Here is a 21090-nt window from a genome sequence, read left to right as displayed (position 1 = left end):
AGAGTATCCTCCTATTGAGGGTTAGGAATGTGGTCTTAGGAGGTGGAAATATTTGGGTTAATTTGAATCTCTCTTATTTTTTAAATTATGATGATGATTTTGGCAGTACTGGGGTTTGAACTCAGGGCCTTGAACTAGTTCATTTTCTTTGTTTTAGCTTGTTTTTAGACAGGGAATTAGACCATAATTTTCTAACTTTGCCTCTTGCATAGCTGGCATGACAGGTGTGTGCCACCACCTCCTGTCTTATTCTTTAAAGATTGTATATATTTGAAGTGTACAACATTTTTTTTGATATACACATGCACAGGGACATGATGATTAAAGTCAAGCAAATTAAATCTGTCAGCTTACAGGGTGATTTTTTTCTTTTGTGTGTGTGTGTGTGTGTGTGTGTGTGTGTGTGTGTTACCTAAAATCTACTCTTGTCAAAGTTTATGTAAATTAAACATTAACAAAGACCTTCTTGCTGTAAATTAGATCTCTAGATTTGCTTATGTTGCACAATTGCAACTTCCTACCCAGTGACCTTCATTTCCACCCTTTCCTCCATTGGAAATCATGTTTTCCTGCTCTTTGTTTCTGTGTATTTGACTTAAAAAATTGCATATATAAAGCTGAGTGCTGGTGGCTCATGTCTGTAATTTTAGCTACTCCAGAGGATGAGATGTGATCAAGGTTTGAAGCCCAGCCCTGGCAGGGAAGTCCATGAGACTCTTATCTCCAATCAGCACTGGCTAATAACCTGAAGAGGAGTTGTGGCTGGCACCAGCTTTCAGCAAAAAAGCAAAAGCAAAATATCCAGGCCCCGAGTTCAAGTCCAAATATTTGTGGGTGCGCACACACACACATATACTCACACACACACACTCACACAAGATGGCATATATAACAGTGCTCGTTCATATTCTTATGGCACTGGAGAAGCATCTGTCTTCTGGACAACCTGGCTCCTTTTTATTTAAAATGATCCCAACCTAATGGTGACTGTGATTAGTTAAGGGTCTTATTAGTACAGGGCTTGTGCTATGGAGGAGATATCTATCTATCTATCTATCTATCTATCTATCTATCTATCTATCTATCTATCTATGTATCTATCTATGTATCTATGTATCTATTTGTCTATGTATCCATCTCTAATGTAATATACTCATATATCAAGTGTAATACACACACAAACTTTTTTTTCCCTACTAAATAGTGGTTCTTGAGGTTGGGCTACCCCTGACCCCCTCACTTAACAACCTTGACAGAAACTTTCATCTTTGATACTAGTAGTCCTACAATGTGCAGGTCAATCTTCCTCCCTTCTACCCTCCTTCTTTGATTCTGGGATTAGAAACTGAAAAAAGAATGTTCCAGTTTGTTCTCCCCCTTACACACTCTTCTCGGCTTGAACCATGTGGTGGGTTTCCTTTCCAGCAAACCTTACATCTGGTGCCATGACGTGGGAGGGGACGTTCCAGAACACGCTCTGGATCTAGAACCCCTCTCCTTCCCTCCCCAGAGAGAACGCCCCCGATCTACAGCGCTGTTCTCCGCAGCGGCACCCTCCAAGCAGCAGCTGCCCTAGCTGTTGGGGAACCGCTCCCTCTGAAGCTTCCCTGCCTTCCCCGGCACCCTGGGTGGCGGGCGCCATCCTCATCCATATTCATGTCTCCAATTAAAGACTTCTCACCTCTTTCCCCAGGCCGCAGTGGGGAACTGAAAGGCGCGGGCTGCAAGCTGGGTCGCTCTATAGCTCCTAAGGTGGGAAGGAGGCAGCACTCTTTAGAGGGTATAAGCCAAGTCGGGCTTTGATGGTGACCCCCTTTGCCTAATTGGGGCTGGTCCTTAGGTTAGCATGCTCATCCGCGCCCCCCCCCCCCCCACCGTGGAGGTTGGGAGCCAGAGAAGCCCGGCCTGGCAAAGGGCACGCCCGGTTCTCCGGAAGCCGATGCCTCTAGGGTCCCAAAGGCAGGGCTCCTAGGCGCGAGACTTCTACCCAGCTCCCTGGCCGGCGGCCGAGGCGGAGGCAGGCTTCACCGAAGGGCCCCATCATAGGGCCACCCCAAACCTTTAGCAAGGCCTAGAAGAACTGTAGGGGGGAGAGGGGGAGATTGTCCCTTTCGAAGCCTAAGAGGCCACGCCTGCTTTCGCGGGCGCCTCACCAACTTGGATGCTCCGGAGCTGACCCGGGCGGGAGACCATGACTATGAGTTGAGTCAGCCTCCGCCGCCCGACTAAGTCAGGCCGCTGAGCCCGGGCGGCTGTGGTTAATGATTGATCACCGGCTACCCCCCAACTTCCCGCACAATCAGAGAGGTTGCTCCTGGAGGGCGGGCCGGGGCCACCCGTGCCAGGAAGCTGGAAGGCAAACTGAGTGTGTGGCCAGGCAAAGTGCGCTCTCAGGTTAAGGAGAAAGGACTCCCGGGTCTCACTGGGGGCGGGGCGGGGCAATTAGAGCCTCCGTCCCCAATTTCCCCTCCTCCTCGGCTCCCTTTGACTGCGACGTCTAAAAGCACACCCCAGACGCCTCTGCCTCTCCTAGGCTGGGCTACTCAGGAAGTTTTCACGAAAGCTCTGAAATAACAAAGTTAAACTTTGCCCGGCGAACTCAAGGGAGAGAAAGTCTGCTGCTCCCACTGGAGTGAGCTGCAGCCCAGAGTTTTGGAGGAAAAAGGGGGAGTTGAGAAGACTTTTTGGATCTGGTAGCCTGTGATTCTTCTGCTGATGGCTTCCCCTGGTGGCACCAGCAAAGATTGCTCCAATGTCATCGATCACAGCCATGTTCCCGAGTTTGAGGTGGCCACCTGGATCAAAATCACGCTCATCCTGGTGTACCTGGTTATCTTTGTGGCGGGCATTGTGGGCAACAGTATCACCATTCGGGTTACTCAGGTGCTGCAGAAGAAGGGGTACCTGCAGAAGGAGGTGACAGACCACATGGTGAGTCTGGCGTGCTCCGACATCCTGGTCTTCCTCATCGGCATGCCCGTGGAGTTTTACAGCATCATCTGGAACCCCCTGACGACACCCAGCTATGCCGTGACCTGTAAGCTGCACACTTTCCTCTTCGAAGCGTGTAGCTACGCCACGCTGCTGCACGTGCTGACGCTCAGCTTTGAGCGCTACATTGCCATCTGTCACCCCTTCAGGTATAAGGCCCTGTCCGGGCCCTGCCAGGTGAAACTGCTGATTGCTTTTGTCTGGGTCACTTCCGTCCTGGTGGCATTGCCCTTGCTTTTTGCCATGGGTGTTGAGTACCCGCTGGTGAACATGCCCAGTCATGGCGGTCTCACCTGCAACCGCTCGCGCACCCGCCACCAGGAGCAACCCGAGTCTTCCAACATGTCTATCTGCACCAATCTCTCCAGCCGCTGGGCGGTATTCCAGTCCAGTATCTTTGGTGCCTTCGCAGTCTACCTCTTGGTGCTGATCTCCGTAGCCTTCATGTGCTGGAACATGATGAAAGTACTCGTGAGAAGCAAGAAGGGCACACTGGCCAAGACTGGCCAGCAACTGCAGCTGCGAAAGGCAGAGAGCGAGGAGAGCCGCACGGCCAGGAGGCAGACCATCATCTTCCTGAGTGAGTCAGGGTGGAGGGTGATGGGGGCATCCCACACTCTCACCTGAACCACTTCCTGTGCTCCTCTTCACTGGAAGTCTTGCCCTAGAAGTGTGAACATAGCTCACCCAGGCTTCAGAGCTTTATTGGGATAAAGGCATTGATCTGGGTCTTTGAATATTCCTTCTGTGTTGGGGGTGGGTGGGTTGTGGTGTTGGTGAAAAGAACACTTGACTGGGAAGAGACCTAGACTGCCATTTCTGCCACCTCTTGGATAAAACTGGGTGTGTGTGTGTGGGGGGGTGGAAGTAATGATACTAGGAGGAACAAATTAGGTAATGCAGGGGAGGTGAAAGTCCCTTGGAAAATGACAGGACAAGCTCTGCAGAGATAAGTGGAGCATTATTATTGCACCCTGTTTTTATCCTGGAGAACCTTTCTCAGGCAGTTAGATTGAATCCTATTTTTTCTTCCTTGGAGAAGTCAACGGAGTCCAGGGCACACACTTTCCAGGCTGTTGTTTTGTACCCTGGAGTAGTCTTAACAAACTGAGGGTGGCACCCTTGCCATAGTACTTGGGTTTGTGCACTGTGTGTAGGTGTATTTGTTCTTTACCAGGGTGGAGAAACATGGCAGGATGGCCTTTCTGTCTGATTCAGAAAAATCCACTTCGGCTAATTTTGCAGATACCACAGGTTTGGCTTCGATCTCCTAAAGTACCTCAAGATGGGTGCAGAGAGAGCTGTTTGCTCCCCAGATTTCATTGTGATACAAACATCCGAAGGTTTGGTCTTCTCTGTACTTGTGGAGGCTATTGACAGAGTGCCCCAAAACCTTCAAAGAGAGACTTTGTTGCTGCTTGCTGTGAACAGAGCTGTACTGGGGACAAGCAGTATGGTGTGTGTTAAAATTGTTTTTGTTTTAGCAGAAACAAATCGATAAAAAAGTTCTACGGTGGTGGTGTGTGAATGTGAGAGGTGGGAGCTGAAATGATCATGTTGGTCCTCTGTCTCCCCACCCCCACTGTGGGGTCCAGAGTAGAAGTAAATCATGGAGTTGTTTGTTTTGGTGTGGGAAACTTGAGAAACTGGTTCCAGGAGCAGGGTTCAGGTAGGGAGTCATATTGGAAGGCACTTGGGTCTTGGGTCTGTCTTGCTTCTGGCTTCTCATGGGTCAGTGAGCAGCTGACTTTATTTTAATGTGAGTCTATGCAAAATAAGAAGAAAGGGCTTACAATTTTCAGATGCTTATTCTGTATCAGGGGCTGTAATGGATAATTTAGCTTTCCATTTTATAGAGGAGGAATTTGAGGGTTCAGATCAAAATCTCTTTTCAGTACAGCTCCAAGATTGTCAATCTGCTTCTTGGGCCTAGGCAGTGAGTACCTGGCAGTGACCTTCACGGCCTGTGGTGCAGGGAAAATGAAATAAAGCAGGGCTTTGGCAGGGTAGAAGCTACCTCCATTAGCCTTCTGGTGTTGTCATGTCCCAAGCCCCCTGTTACTGGAAACTAGAGTAGAAAGTCACTAGAGGAAACCCCATCTGGGGATGTGGGAAAGGTACTGAACCCACCCATCTTATTTGCGTTTGCCCACTGGCTCCTGCCCAAACATCCCAGGAAACAAATGCATAAGCTTAAAGCTTGAACATTTGTTGAAAGGCCAGTTCTCCTTTCTTTCCTACCTTACTTTCCATTTCTTATCTTAACCTGAGAGCCACAATTCATACTTTGCTTTTTCCTTTCTGAATGTAGGCTGGGGTACTAGCCTGAGTCTAATTTAGGAATAATGGGCACCATTGACCAAGGGAAAAGCCACTGACTTAATCTTTGCTCTCTAGGTGACCGATCTCTATGTTTTTTTGTATTTCTTTGAGTAGATATCTGTTCTTTCCCCAGTGGGTATTCCAAGTTAAAGGCAGTCTCTGGTAGGATAAAATCAGAATACCAAAGACTTATTTAGAGATGGATAGGACTTTGGAGATGGTCTCATCCAGTTAGTAATTGCCTGCAGTGAGTTTGTTGTTACTCCTGTTCTTTCGTGGTAGCTCTACTTTCCCTGTCCTTATAACAACTATCTATCAATCACCCACTGTGCTCCCAGCATAAAGATTGTTGAATGGCAATCAGGTGCTCAATGTGTGATAATGTCTTGAGGAAATTTACCATTTGTATTTAGTCCATTTCCTCTGCAGTAGGTTTTCCCAGCAGTTCTTTGCAAATTCCTCTCTCAATGAATTTCAAAGAGCTTTTAAAAACAGGAACCTCACTAATTAACTCAAGTTAAGAAATAAATTAATGGAGTGAGGAGTTGGAAATCATGGCCACATCCATCAGATTAATACAATGCAATTTACTTTGTGGGTTTCATAAAATTTGTGCTTTGGGGCATTTTTAACCTAGAACAAATGAACATATAAATTGTTTACAAATCGCTGAATTTAATGTAGTGATTTAGCTGTCTTTTTAGTATTTCATTTAACAGATGGATCCAATTAAAGTAAATATTAGCTCCTTTCTAACATATTTTGAATTTAATGTGAAATGTAAATGACAACACAGCACAAGATGGCTTTGGAGCTCTTGAAGCAATAACTAAAAAAATTCTGTCAATGTTAAAAATTCTGACTTTGGTATAATAGAAATAAGATTCAAATATCTACCCTAGATGAGAAATCCTAGGTAGAAAATATTAATTCTGCTCTTTTGCATCTTTTGCTATTGAGCCTCAGTGAAGTTTAGGAGCTGGGCTAGTTAATAATGGAAACAAATTGGGAACTCTGGGAGAGAAAAATGCTGAGACACCTACCGGGTTTCAAGTAATTTGCAAGAGGAAAAATAATAAGGCAAAATGTGGATTCCTGGACATTTAAGTGTCTCTCCTTCTCTCTTGTCAGCTCAGCAAATTGGAACTAGACCTGTTTCCCCTTAAGGACAAGGCCAAACAGAGGTCACTGTCCTGGATTCTACCTCTTGGAGAAAAGGAGCTGGCATTTCCTTTTTGGATGCTGATGATATGGCAAATAAGCTTTCTTTCAAGAAAACCTCTTCCAGAACTTCCATCTTTATAGTGATGGTCCCATTCTCAGAGCGTCCAGGTCCTCAGACATGTGATTGGCTGTCAAATGTCATGCACTCAAAGTGGAATAATGGAGTTGTTTAAAAGAAATATAATATAGTTTCAAGAGCACAAAATGATTGGAGTTGGCTACCACTACCACCTGAAGTTTTACAAAGCAGTGATTGACTTTCAGATGTAGTTATGAGAGGTTTTTTTTTTTTTTCAGATAATGGTGAAGATGCAAAATTAAAGGAACATCATAAGATTCAGAGATCTAAATAACTGTAGCCTTTTGCATTCTGATTTGCTTTCCCGAGACAGAGGAAATGGAAGGAATTATATCTAATGGAAGGCATTGCATAGAAGCTTGGGTTGCTCATAGGAGAATGTCTGGCATATGGCCAGCAACTATCATATGTGTTTGGATAGAAAGAAAAGAGAGTTTCTGCTATCATCTTCCATTCTAAAATAAGACGTATGTATATTTAGGTACTAGGAGATTGGTGAGGGAGAAGCAGGGGATCAGAATCATATCCTCTGGGTTTTTAGGCTTTAGATTTAGAGGCCAAACCTAAGAAAGAAATGGGTGCAACTGTGCGTATGTCTAAGTGTGTGTGTGTACATGTATGTAAGAGAAAGAGAAAACCAGCTGAGATGTTGATCTTTGTCCTCTTGATCTGAAACTGAAAAAAAAAAAGAAAAACCTTAATATGATTCTCTTTATCTTTCAGCCAAAGCATTTATTTCACCTGATCTCACCTACAAATCCTGGTGTATTGGAAGTATGTCTATCATTTGATTAGTCAGTCTCTTTCTTCCACCAGAAGCCCCATACCTTGATTTATTTTGGATGTGTTTTTTTTCCTGTCTCATTTTCCCTGTAACTGTTTTGAAGATTACACACTTGATTTAAAAGAAAAAAATAGGCTCCAAAATTTCATGTGAAAGAGATTGGATTGGAATGAAAAGTGAAAAATTTCAGAAGTAATTTACTTTACATTTTGTAGATATAGACTAAAATTATATGTTAATTCCTGATCAAGTATGGCTTTGGGGGGCATAATTTTTCCTTCCTTCCTTCCTTCCTTCCTTCCTTCCTTCCTTCCTTCCTTCCTTCCTTCCTTCCTTCTTTCCTTCCTTTCTTCCTCCTCCTCCCTCCTTTTTCTCTTTCTCTTTTCCTCATCTTCCTACTTCTCCCCCTTCTGCATATGTATGTGTGATCTCAGGGACTGGATTTTGAACTTCCCACTTTCAAGATCCTTTTGAAATAAAGATACTGGATCTAACTGATGCCATCTTGTCTTCATGGTAGAGGCAGGTAATGGGCTTGTTGGAATTCCTAGAGGCAGGGGTGGGGAGTTGGACCACAGGTTACTGGACCTGTCAATCCTGTGCTTTGAACCCTCCAGACTCTTTGAGTTTCCTGTGACCCTGGCCCTCTGCCTCTGGTCCTCTTTAGATCTGTACCAGTTCAGGCGACATTACACCATGCCTTGTGTCTTGTGTTTCCTGGCTCTCCTCCAGTCACCATGGTGTCCCACTTCAGCTCTCATTGAATATGATTGGGTATGTTGATATTGTTTTTCTGCTCTTCTGCCCTTTCTTACCTCTTCTGCCCCCATGGCTCAGTTTTATAACAGTGTTAAATGTATTGGAGAGGCTGGAGGTTTTTGAGACAGGAGTCTACCTGGTGATGCTGGCTCTCCACCAAAGACTCCCAATTGGACCTGTCAAAATGTGCTTCTCTGTTTCCTGTGACAGAGTTATGTATGACACTTTTTCTAGTAGTTTGTTTTACAGGCAGGCTCTGAAAAGGCCCTAGAGGTCATGATCTTCCTACCTCTACATCCCTAGTAGTTAGAACTAGATGTGTATCACCACATTTGGTTAGTTTTATGAGATGGGTTTTCACTAACTTTTACTCAGGCTGGACTTGAAACATGATCTCTTAGTTTCTGCCTCCAGTTAGCTAGGATTACAAGTGTGAGCCCTCCTGGTGGCTAGGGGGCACAGTTAACTGACAGAACTCTATAATAATTTATGTTTTGCTTTTTCTCAGCAAGATTATGAAAGGGCTTTATCTCAAGGGAGTCACATAATTTTTTGCTATTAAATCATGACCATTGAAGCACGTCTTAGTGTCAACTTTGTAATTTTTTATTCTCCTAGTGTTAACTGGTTTAACTTAGACAGGCACCATTGGTCTGTGGTTTGACATTTGATCTCTGGATTTCTTCAGATCCCTTTTGGCTGACTTCATGAATTTTAGTACTTTGAATGTAGGCTATCATTAAAATATATAATTAGCTTAAAGTCAATCAATATTTTAGTGTGCAACAGGATTGTATGGGAATTATTGCCTTAAAATGTTTCAAATGAGCTATAGTACTTTATTAGTATTATTTATTTTTTCCTTTTGCCAGGCTTGAATTTAGGGCCTGGAACTTGCTCAGCTCCAGGGCTACAGCCCAGCTTTCTATTGATTATTTTGTAAATGGAGTATCAAGGACTTTTCTGCTTGGACTGTTTTCCAGCTCTGATCCTCTGGATCTCAGTCTCCTGAGTATCTAGGATTATAGGTGTCAACCATGGCACCCAGCTAGTATTTTCTTGACTAGTTACAATCATGTTTTTACTATTAATTTTCCGACCAAGAGATTTTTCTTAGATATAGAATGATATGCCAACCCAGGTTCTCAGGGAAATATCACCAGAATTAAATTGGTGACTTTTTAGTGTAAGATAGTATTTTGATTCAAATGTTGGAACATATCAGGGAAAGTTTTGCTTCAAATATTCACATTATTGCCTCTATTCTCATCTTCCCTTTATTGATGTAGATGTGGCTGTTGTAAATGATATTTCATGTTTATTTTTCTATTTGTGATGTCTGTCATAAATTGCAAATGTCCTGTGATCAGCCTGGCAGACAAATATAATAATGCTCCTTTATTTGTATAATCAGGCTGTCTCAAAAGATTTCATTTCTCTGTTGGAGAGATGTATGATTCTCGAGGTAGGGAATATTGGAGTCCCAGACCCCATTCATTAGCAAGCCTGTTCATCTGTCTTAGTTTCTTGCCTCATGGGGGCTACCAATGCATAATCAGGCAGTAAGGCCTTAGTTGAGCAAAGAATTCAGCTTATGAATGCTAAAGTGTGTGCAATAAAAACCATTTACCACTGAGGTTATACATAGGAAAAATATTGAATTAAGAGCCAGGTAATGGACTCCTCATGGGATGATGTCCCCACACACTTCACTTAGATAACCCTGTCATTCCTCATTGACTTTTCTTTTTTTTTTTTCTTCAAATTTTTATTATCAAACTGATGTACAGAGAGGTTACAGTTTCATACGTTAGGCATTGGATACATTTCTTGTACTGTTTGTTACCTCATCCCTCATTCCCCCTTCCCTCCTCCCCCTTTCCCTTTCCCCCATGAGGTGTTCAGTTCACTTACACCAAACAGTTTTGCAAGTATTGCTTTTGTAGTTGTTGGTCTTTTTTTACCCTGTGTCTCTCGATTTTGGTATTCCCTTTCAATTTCCTAGTTCTAATTCCAGTATAGATGGTTTCCAATATACTCAGATAAGATTACAGAGATAGTATAGATACAACCACAAGAAGGTGATACAAGAACATCATCAATAGTAGAAGCTACAGATACACATGGGACGTTAAAAGTAGTTACAACTGTGATATAACAATCGTTTCCATAACATGGAGTTCATTTCACTTAGCATCATCTTATGTGATCATAAGGGTATAGCTATTGGGCTCTTGTGATCCTCTGCTGTGACTTGCCTAAACCTGTGCTAATTATTCCCAATAAGGGAGACCATAGAGTCCATGTTTCTTTGGGTCTGGCTCACTTCACTTAGTATAATTTTTTCCAAGTCCTTCCATTTCCTTACAAATGGGTCAATGTCATTCTTTCTGATAGAGGCATAAAATTCCATTGTGTATATGTACCACATTTTCCTGATCCATTCGTCTACTGAGGGGCATCTGGGTTGGTTCCAGATTCTAGCTATGACAAATTGCGCTGTGATGAACATTGTTGTGCTGGTGGCTTTACTGTGATTTTGTTTGTGGTTTTTTGGAGAGATACCCAAAAGTGGGGTTGCTGGGTCATAGGGGAGTTCTATATTTAGCCTTCTGAGGAATCTCCATACTGCTTGCCAGAGTGGCTGGACCAGTTTACATTCCCACCAACAATGAAGTAGGGTTCCCTTTTGGCCACATCCCCTCCAACAATTGTTATTGTTAGTTTTCTTGATATATGACATTCTTATTGGGGTGAGGTGGAATCTCAATGTTGTTTTGATTTGCATTTCTTTATCGCCAGTGATGTAGAGCATTTTTTCATATGTCTCTTGGCCATTCTCATTTCCTCATCAGAGAAGTCTCTTTGTAGGTCGTTAGCCCACTTGATGAGGGGGCTATTGGTTCTTTGCCGTTTTGTTTTGGAGTAAGGTAGTTTTTTTTAGCTCTGCATATATTTTAGAGATGACTTTGTCCATTGAATGGCTGGTAAAGATCTTCTCCCAGTCTGTGGGCTTTCTGTTTATCTTGCAAGCTATGTCCTTTGCCATGCAGAAGCTCTGCAGTTTGCTGCAGTCCCATTTGTCCAACCTTTCTTTGATTTGTAGCCTTTCTGGGTCTTTGTTAAGGAAGTTCCGTCCTGTGCCAAGGAGCCCAAGTGTTTCTCCTACTCCTTCCTTTACCTCATTGACTTTTCATTCTGCCCTTTCCCCTGTCGATTGATGGAGAGAAGGTTGGTCATCAAAGCTGCTGTATGTGTAGATGGGTGATGCTTAGCTCTACTTTAACTCTGTCCTCTGCAAGCGCATTCAAGCTAGAGCTACTGTAGTATGCTTTCTACTGTGTTTCCAGAAAGCTTGCTCTCTGGATAAAATTTCTCCACTGGGCCTGCCATCATCAGAAAAGTCTGCATCAACACTTGCCTGGGACTGTGCTGTCCTTCAGATGGCAGCCTGGTGTCTCATTGGCATTCTACCTCTACTCAGCTACAGCCACTTGATGGCTCCCCACAGCTATCGTGCCAAACACAGGCTGAACTCTTGACTTTGGTCTCTCCCAGGCCACTGCCTTTCCAGCTTCATTGAGTTTCTTTCTCACTTTGGATTCCTCTCTTCAGCCACCTTAACAATTTACAAGCTGGGGGCTTAAACAACAGACATTGTTTTTCTCATAGCTCTGGCAACTGGAAGTCTGAGTCAGGGTGCCAGCAGAGTTGGTCTCTTCTGCCACTTTTCTCCTTGGTTTGCACAGAGCTGACCCCTTATTGGGCCCTCCCAGGGCCTCTTCTGTGTCTTTTCCTCCTTTTAGAAGTACACCAGTCCTGTTTTAGTGTCTGATCTTTATGACTCCATTTAACCATTGCTACACCTTCTGAAAGGCCAAATAAGTCCAAATAAGTCTCTGGGATTTAAACGCTGAGATTTTTAGGAAGACACATTCAGTCTGTAACATATCTAAGTTTTTCTGTTCCTCTGGACACCCTTCAATCCTTCAATAGGCAGGGTAGGCCTTCCCTACCCCATGGCCTCTGCATACATTTCTTCTGCCTGACTTGCTTTTCTTGTCTTACCCCACACCCTGAACTCAGGACCTTGAACTTGCTAGGCAAGTGCCTCACCATTTGAGACATAATCCCAAGACCATTTGTTTTGAGTATTTTGGATAGGGTCTCATGCCACCTTGGTTTAGGTGACTTTCAGTTACAATCCTCCAGTTTCTGCTTTCTGAGCAGCTGGGATTATAGGCATGCACCAGCATGCTTTACTTGTATAATCATTTGATGGTTGTCTTCTCCCTTCTCTTCCCTTAAGGGTAGGAGTTTTCCCCAATTTTACTCGATCTTAAATCTCTATCCTAGCACAAAGTAGATGTTTAGTGATTATTTGTCGATGAAATAAATCTATGTACAAGCCTCAGCTTGATCAAGTTTTACTTTCCCTTGAACATGCATTGCTATGGAAGATTGTCACTCAACAAATATGTTCTGGATAGCCCGAACCCAAAGGCATTTCTTTGAAAGGGCCCTGATTCTTTTGAGACCTCTAAAAAGTCAGAAAAAGCTGAGCACTAGTGGCTTGTCTCTGAAATCCTAGCTACTCAGGAGGCTGAGAGTTGAGGTCACAGTTCAAAGCCAGCCCAGGCAGAAAAGTCCACGAGACTTGTGTCTTTTATTAATTTTCAAAAAAATCTGATAGTGGAGCTATGAATAATGTGGTAGAACACTACTAGCCTTATGCACAAAAGCTCAGAGGCAGTGCCAAAATCCCGAGTTCAAGCCCCAGTACCAGCACCCCCCAACCCCTCCAATGTTGGAAAAAACTTCAGATTTTCTTTCCTCTGAGAAAATGCCCATCAGTCTTGGAGCAAGAGATTTAACCACATGTTCTTACCAGAAATAACCCTTAGCAGAGGGTGATTTTGGTGGTGTTTAAGCCCTGTTAATATCTGATTAGCAAGATGTTAATTCAACAGTGAAATTCCATATATAATATTTTAGCAGGCTTTTCACTATTAGGTAACTAGAAAGTACTGGGGTAATTGAAAAAGGAGGCCAGGGGTAACTTTTTGGAACAATTAGACCAATGTGTTTTCATTTCCTCTTTCAATTACATTCTCTTATACCATCTCCCTCCAGGCTGAGCCTTGAGGTTTATGGGTCCAGAGAAAGAAAAAGTAGGTGCTACCTACCACAAAGGTATTCTGGATCAGTTTTGAGATTAGAGATGGGTTTCCTGGCCTCTTGAGCTGGACAATTACTTTGAAAAGTTCAGCTTTATGAAGGGTGAGTAAGGATTGTAAATTCTACAGCTCTTCCTTTAGTGCATCAGGACCCCAGTCTGGTGGGCTAGACCAGCCGGTTCCAGACAAGACCCTAGCTAAGGGGTTTGAAATTGGCTCTTGGAAGCTAGGCTCAAGTTGGCCTGATTTGGATCTGTAGCCTCCTTGGACTGTGTTGGTTGCATTGTGACTTGGGTCAGATGCAGGCTGCTTGTGTTCCCAAATGCAAAGCAGGCAACTCTTCACTGAGTCCTGAAAAGTAAATGGCACCAGAGAGTCCTTCTTGCTATTATTATTTGTTATTATTGTTATTTCTAGGAAGATATTACTGGGGTTTGCACTCATTGCCTCATGCTTGTTCAGACGGTGCTTTACCATTGAGCCCCATCTCCAACTTTTCTTTTTTGTTGTTGTTTGTCATGGGGCTTGAATTCAGGGCCTGTGTGCTGTCCTTGAGCTTTATTTGCTCAAGGCTAGCACTCTACCACTTTGAGCTACAGCCCAACTTTTGTTATTCAGGTGAGTAATTGAGATAAGAGTCTCCTAGATTTTCCTGACTGGGCTGGCTTTGAACTGTGATCCTCAGATCTCAGTCCTCTGAGTAGCTGGGATTACAGGTGTGAGCCACCAAGGCCTGGTCCACCCTTGCTTTTTTGATGGTTATTTTGAATATAGAGCCTCATGAACATTTTCCCCCAGGGTGGCTTATAATCTTAACCCTCCAGATATGAGCCTCCTGAATAGGTAGAACTACTGGCACCTGGTTCTTCTTGCTATTTTACCAGGCTTTGGTTCTTGATTTTCCCAGTATTTGCTGCCACAACCTTCCGCAGCCAGATAGAGTGATTGGGCTTCCAGCTAGCTCCACATTATTTCCCAGCACAGAGGCCAGAACTGCTTAGTCTAGCTTCTACTGTAACCGCAGCAGGAAGCAGCTCCTGGGTCTAACTTGTTATCTGTACTGAGCTATGAACCATCTATTCTTCAGTGGCAATCTCAGATCACCCCCTCAGCCCCCATTGGTCTTGCTGGCCCACATGTGATGAGCCATCTTGAACATTTCTAAGAGGGGTTGCAGGCATCTCCTGACTGCATGTGGAACTCCATGAGATCAGTATTCTCATGACATTCCTCATGGGATAAGGTATTGTCATTGACTGGCAGTAGCTGCTGGTCCTGGAATTGAGGGAAATCACCCAAGCTAGGACACTTGGGAAGGTCTCTGAGTTCTATTTCTCTCTCCTCTTTGCTGAAGGCACAGTTGTGAAATGGTCCCTGGGCTATACTGAGTAGTCTAGATGTTGTCAAAAGGGATTTTGCAGACATGATTAATAAAGTCTCTAATCTGTTGATTTCAAAATGGAGAAATTTTCTATATGGGTTTAACCTAGTCACATGATTGTTTGAATCTCGGTCTAGAGGTCAGAGGCAGGAGAAGTAGGAGGCTCCCAGCATGAGCAGACGTACAAGGAAGAATTTTCTTGTAGCTGGCTTTGAAGATGGAGAGAAACCACTTAGTCACGAATGCAGAGAGACTTAGAAGCTGAAGACCAGCAAGGAAATGAGGAGCCCAGCTAGCTCAGAGATGGAAAAGAACTGAGCCTGGGTTACATCTTAAGCCAACCAGGCTGTGCTCTAACTTTTACATGGGTGAGCTTTATTGAGTTGATAATGACTTGCTATGAAGCAATAGTAAGCTAAAATTCCCTGAACCCTGAGTAAAGGACCTCTACATACATACATGTCCTGCCTTGGATCCAGAATCTTCCCTTTGAAAAGTCTCACTTTCAAAGAACCAGACCCTTACGTGAGCGATTGACTGGTTTGCCAGCCACCTATTGATTGCCTGCTCAGCGTGCTCTACTGTCAATACGCTCAGTGCATTCCAGGGTGCTGTGGAATGTTCCCTGGATTTTCACACTAGGGTTTCAGGAATCCAATGTGTGTAGACATGAGGTGCACCAGAGGGAAGTTTATGGAATTCTGAGTACTTTGGTAGTCCAAGGGAAAATGATACAGAATTGATCTTGTGACTGTCACGCCTTTGGTTGCTCTTTTTCTTGACAATCTGGCATTTAGTAGGTGCTAAGTAGACACATTCATAAATGAATTAACATCTGTCATGTTGCTGCTTCCAGAAGCCTTCTTCATCAGAAAACGATATTCTTCATCATTTAGATTTAAGTGGAAAAAGTCATGGGGGGAGGGGAAGCCAGTCAAGGTGCTGAAAGTGCACCTGAATAAGAGAGTTGCCTAAAGCTAACAAACTTTTACCCATTTTTTTTTTTTTTTACTTTGGGGGTTCCTGCCAATTTTGAAACTTGATAGAATTTTATGTTTGCACTTTCTGTGTGTAAGAACCACTCTAGCAGGCAGAAACTTTGCAGACAAAACCTCCCACTGCTTCACACATCTCTATGGTAGCTGTGGCTGCCTACTTGGAGAGCAGCGGTGTTACCAGAACCCGACAGACAGAAACCAGGAGCTCAGTGACAGCATGAGTTGTGACTGTACTTGTTAAATGTCTAACTGGCTATGGAAGCAAAGGCATGAGGAATGGGAGTCAGGCCAGTATGGAAGAATAAGGTTCACTGAATGCAGACAGAAAAGCCATCTTCTTTCTCTAATGAAGGGGAAAAACAAACCTATCTCATCCTAAAATAAAGCAACACACAGGGTGTCTAGACAGAGCAGAAGATGTTTGGTTTTAAGGATCATACAGCGCTTTAGGTATTGTAATTCTTTGGGAGACATTATATGCTCAGCAGAAATAAAGTTTTCTGGGGATTTATTGGTCTACTTTCTATATGCTGACAAATTAAATATCACATTGACATGATAGCTATGTATTTTCTATAGTTGGAAGAAAACTGATGGGTTGCCACAGATTTTCAAGTTCAAGTTTGTCTTGACCAAAGTGACACATGGGTCATCTTGGTAATTGAAGGCTGCTCTCTGGAGAATGGAGGAGATTTCTATGGAAGCCAACTGTACTCTTTCCTGGGCCAGAATTTTCCCTCTTGATGTTTTGTTGTAAGCCTACTTCCTCCAGGAAGTCTGCCTAGATTGGCTTTACTCTTTTCTGGTTCCTTCTGCATCTATATGCTTAGTTTGAACATCCATCCAGCAAATATGTATAAAATTTGAAATGCGAAAAATATCCCTTAAACTAAAGAGCGCAGAGTCTGGGTTACCCATTTCTAGGAGATTATTATTTCTCTAGAATGGTGGAAGAGCCTTCTAGCAGCCTAAAAATAGCACTTAGTGAAAGGTAGAGGGTAGTGGATATTTATGAAGCATGATAAATGCTGGCTCTAGAATTTCTAGTAATTGGAGGAATTGCTGGACTTCACTGCAGGAGGTTTCAGCAATCTTTTTTTGGCCAGTCCCGGAGCTTGGACCCAGGGCCTGAGCACTGTCCCTGGCTTCTTTTTGCTCAAGACTAGCACTCTGCCACTTGAGCCATAGCGCCACTTCTGGCGGTTTTCTATATATGTGGTGCTGGGGAATCAAATCCAGGGCTTCATGTATTCAAGGCAAGCACTCTTGCCACTAGGCCATATTCCCGGCCCAGCAATCTTGATACTCACAGTGAGCTCTGTGGACCAGCTCGTCCGCCACACTGGACAAATCATGAAATTGAATCAGTATCTGCATCCTAAGCAGGTCCCTGTAACACTGAAGATTGAAAAGCCCTGATTTACGGTACTTTCAGGGAGTTCTTTAACTCCAGAAGTGGAGAAAGCATGAGGTGAGAAGACTAACCTCACCAGAGGTGGGGAGAGCGCTATCACAGTTGGCTGAGTTGTTAGAGTAGGTAGGAAGCTGCTTTACCACACAACATCCCATTACTTGATTATAAAAAGGAACTTAAATCTGGCTTCTAGATACCCATTTATAAGGAGGTGAGCATTCAATCTTTAGTAAAGTTTGACAGTGGAAACTTGGTTGTATCAAAACTCAAAGGACAGACACCCAGCCATGCAACTGTCAACTGTCATCATAAGTCACATTAGAGATTGGGAAGATTGTGGTTCTAGGCCAACCCAGGCAGAAAATTCCAAGATGCATCATGTCAATGAGGGAAGCTGAAGGAGGTGGTGTGGTGTGCACCTGTGATCCCAGCAATGACTGGGCCCCTAAAACAGGTGATTTCAGTCCAGACTTGTAGGCAGGAGGTGAAATGCTATTTCAAAAAACAACCAGTGAGAAATATGGATGGAGGTATGATTCAGTGGTAGAAGGCCTGCCAAGACAGCTTGAGGCCCTGAGATTCAAAACAAAACAGCAAAACAAAAACCCAAGTGACTTATAAGGTGGCCCCCAAATGGGATGTTTGGTTCTTTGTTTGAGGAGATCTGACACATTCCAACATCCATGGCCTTTCCCTGAAAGAAGGACATGTTCCACCTGGAGGACTTCTTATATACGGTCAGTGTGGGGAGGGATGACACACAAAGACAAGACTGGTGGACATTTGTCTTGGTTTTAGTTGGTTTGTTTGTTTTGTTTTTGCTAATAAGCAACTGTTGATCACTTTCTTTTTTTGTTTTCCTTCCTTCTAGTACTGAGATTTGAACCCAGGGCTGTGGGCTCAGCTGACACTTGTCATTTGAGACACACTTCTAGCCTAGCTTTTTGTTGGTTAATTAGAGTTGGAGTTTAGCTTTGAATTGTGACCCTCTGGATCTTAGCCTCCTGAGTAGCTAGGATTATGAGCCTGAAATACTAGCACCCATTGAATACCTGTTTTTGGTCTGTGTGTGTGTGTGTGTGTGTGTGTGTGTGTGTGTGTGTATGTGCCAGTCAGGTCCTGGGACTTGAACTCAGGGCCTATCCACTGTCTCTGAGCTTATTTGATTAAGGCCAATGCTCTACTACTTGAACCACAGCACCACTTCTGGCCTTTTCTGAGTAGCTTATTGGAGGTAATCTCTACAACCATGATCCTCAGATCTCAGCCTCCTGAGTAGCTAGGATTACAGACATGAACCATTGGCACCCAGCTCATTGATTACCTTTTCATGTTTGAAGCATTCTCTCAGTTTGAGTTTTATGTCCCTAAGATAGTGTTCAGAAACTTGCTTTCCCAGCAACCTTTGCACACAAGATGTAGCATGTGACCATGGCCAGGCTAATTATATGCACCACCATGAGATTTTCACATGGAAAAGAATGGTGGGAAGAAGCCCCAGAGTGTTGTTGGACATATGGCCAGTATATGACAAGATAACTTCATATGATTCCTACCTATGTGACAGATTTTCTGGACTTCTTATCAGCCCATTGCCTATTGAAACTGGAATGGCCGTTGTTTGCACTAGAAAATTGTAATAGCTAATGTGCAGGGATCCATAAAAGAACAGCAACTGGTGAATTCAGACTGGAAAATGGGTTGGGTCAAATGCAGAAGCAGTTGATAGCTAGGCTAAAGGAGTCAGTCTGCATACTGGAGGTAATAAGAAGCTTTGGTTATCTTTGGAGGAGTGGAAAGAAGGAGTGTGAAAGACTGGAATAACTAGAGAGGTGTGGCAGGCAGGTGGAAGCATTGTGGGAATGTGGGAGTGGAAATGGCTATGGGTACTGAGGCTGGAGAGTGGACAGGTCTGGCCATAAAGGGTCATAAAAGGAAGCAGGTCTCACTCTGGCCACATATAATGTCCTGTGACGTGCCTGATACCCTGTCTCTCAGGTTGCTGCTGAGATTCAGTCCATTTGCAGCAGACCTTTAGAAGATGGGATTGGCCTTGGACACTAGTGTTATTTAATCTTGCAAGTGACTTCAGTGAGTATTGAAGACTGAGACTATGGGAAGAGGGAGTTGGCAAGGCAGGATGTGACTGGGCTTAGAAATCTTAAACTTGAGGGTTATGCCAATATCCTTTGCAAGCTATCAAACTGGATCCTGAGTTATTTAAGTAAACAAGAAAGTGGGGCTTGGGTGGCTCATTCCTCTACCCTAGCTACTGAAGAGGCTGATTGGTGAGGATCATGGTTTGAAGTCGGACTGGGCAGGAAAACCTGGCAGATGCTTATCACCAATGAACTCCCCAAAAGTCAGAAATGGAGCTGTGGCTCAAGTGGTTGAGTTCTACCCTTAAGCACAAAAACTCAGAGACAGCACCCAGGCCTGAATTCAAGCTCTAGAACTGGCACAACCAAAATGAGAGAGAGAGAGAAAGAAAGAGAGAGAGAGAGAGAAAGAGAGAGATAGAGACAGAGAGACAGAGAGACAGAGACAGAGACAGACAGACACATAGACACAGACAGAAATAGAGTCAGAGACAGATGGAGACAGAGACCCAAATCTCATGCCAATATCAGCTGTATTTGTGATTTTAGAATAAAACAGCAGTGTAGATAAAAATGATTCAAAATAGCTTCATTGGTTAAAATTTGACATTTGCTTTACTTGAACCTGGCTTAAACAAGTGGTTGTTGCTAGTTGACTGAAACTGAACTGCTGTGACTGGCTGATACTTAGCGTTTGTTACAAGGCTAAGTTGCAGCCTGTTTACATATCAAGTTAGGCTGCATAGTTCTCTATGTACATAAAAACCCATAGGCCAACCTGAAAATCTGCATGGATGCAGCTTTAGGCCAAGTGCAATTAGCAGAGTGCTCTCTCTGCATTTCCTCTTTGCTTCCTTTTATTAAGTCCTGGATGATGTTTCCCGGAGATCAGGCCATCCTAATGTATGGGAAAGTTAGAGGGACAGAGGAGGGGTTAGAAGCTGACTCTCTCTATTTTTGAAATGTTGCTTCCAGGAGCTGGTTAATGCCAAATCCACTAGTCTGTGGTTTCCTGCCTAGGACTTTGATTGACTCATTCTTGCAGGTCTCTGGTCAGGTATCTTTTATTTTTTTATAAAGGCATTAATCCTATTCATGAGAGTTGCTATTATTCCTCAGGACTGCCATTGTTCCCCAAGGGTTCATGCACTGGAAATCTGCTCTCCTGTGTGGCAATGTGAGAGGTGAGTAGGACTTTTCAGAGGAGGGACTTAAAGGGAGATAGTTAGGTAATGGTAGGTATAGCCCGCTGAAAGGATAAATGCTCTTGGAGTTAGTTCCTACAAGAGGGGGTTGCTCTGGTCTTGCCTCTGATCTCTTTCTGGCATATGTTCACATTATGATGCTATCTTCTATGTTGCTACATAGCCCAGTGGACACTTGCCAACACCCAAACAGATTGTGTTATGCAGTCCTGGACTTTTAACCTCCCAAACTGTGAGTTAGAAAATCTCTCAATCTCTCTCTCTCTTTCCCTACCTCTCTCTTTTTCTTATATAATTACCTACCTTCTAGATACTTTGTCATGGACTTGTAAAACAGGCTACATAAGATTACTGCTTTCATTGGCCTAATCACCTCCAAAGGTCAATCTAATACCACCACAAATGACCTTGGTGGAGGAGACACAAACATTCAGATCATATCATCTTCTATATGTATCTCATCTCCCTCTGTTTCTGTCTTCTTAATGTGTCTGATGGAATTTGAATTCTACTTTGATAATCCAGGGTAACCTCTGGATTATGATTAACTCCTTATCTTTAATCACTTCTGTAAAGACATTTTTTTTCTTATAAGGGAACATTTCCAGCTACTAGGAACTAGGACCTGGCCTTTGGGGGAATTTTCCTGACTACTAG

General features: G+C 43.5%; 1 protein-coding gene across 1 annotated transcript in view; it reads left to right on the top strand.

Moving 5' to 3' along the window:
- The first annotated feature begins 2497 nt into the window (after positions 1-2497).
- Gpr39 (G protein-coupled receptor 39) overlaps positions 2498-21090 on the top strand; it is a 215569-nt gene continuing 196976 nt past the window's right edge. The window contains exon 1 of the mRNA XM_048345605.1: positions 2498-3571. Within this exon, the coding sequence (XP_048201562.1) occupies positions 2716-3571 (856 nt within the window). The 5' untranslated portion in view covers positions 2498-2715. The remainder of the gene's footprint in view (positions 3572-21090) is intronic.

This window comes from Perognathus longimembris, chromosome 4 (genome assembly GCF_023159225.1).
Source record: "Perognathus longimembris pacificus isolate PPM17 chromosome 4, ASM2315922v1, whole genome shotgun sequence".
Lineage (NCBI taxonomy): Eukaryota > Metazoa > Chordata > Mammalia > Rodentia > Heteromyidae > Perognathus > Perognathus longimembris.
Note: the sequence above shows the minus strand (reverse complement) of the source record. Positions and strands in the feature narration are given on the sequence as shown.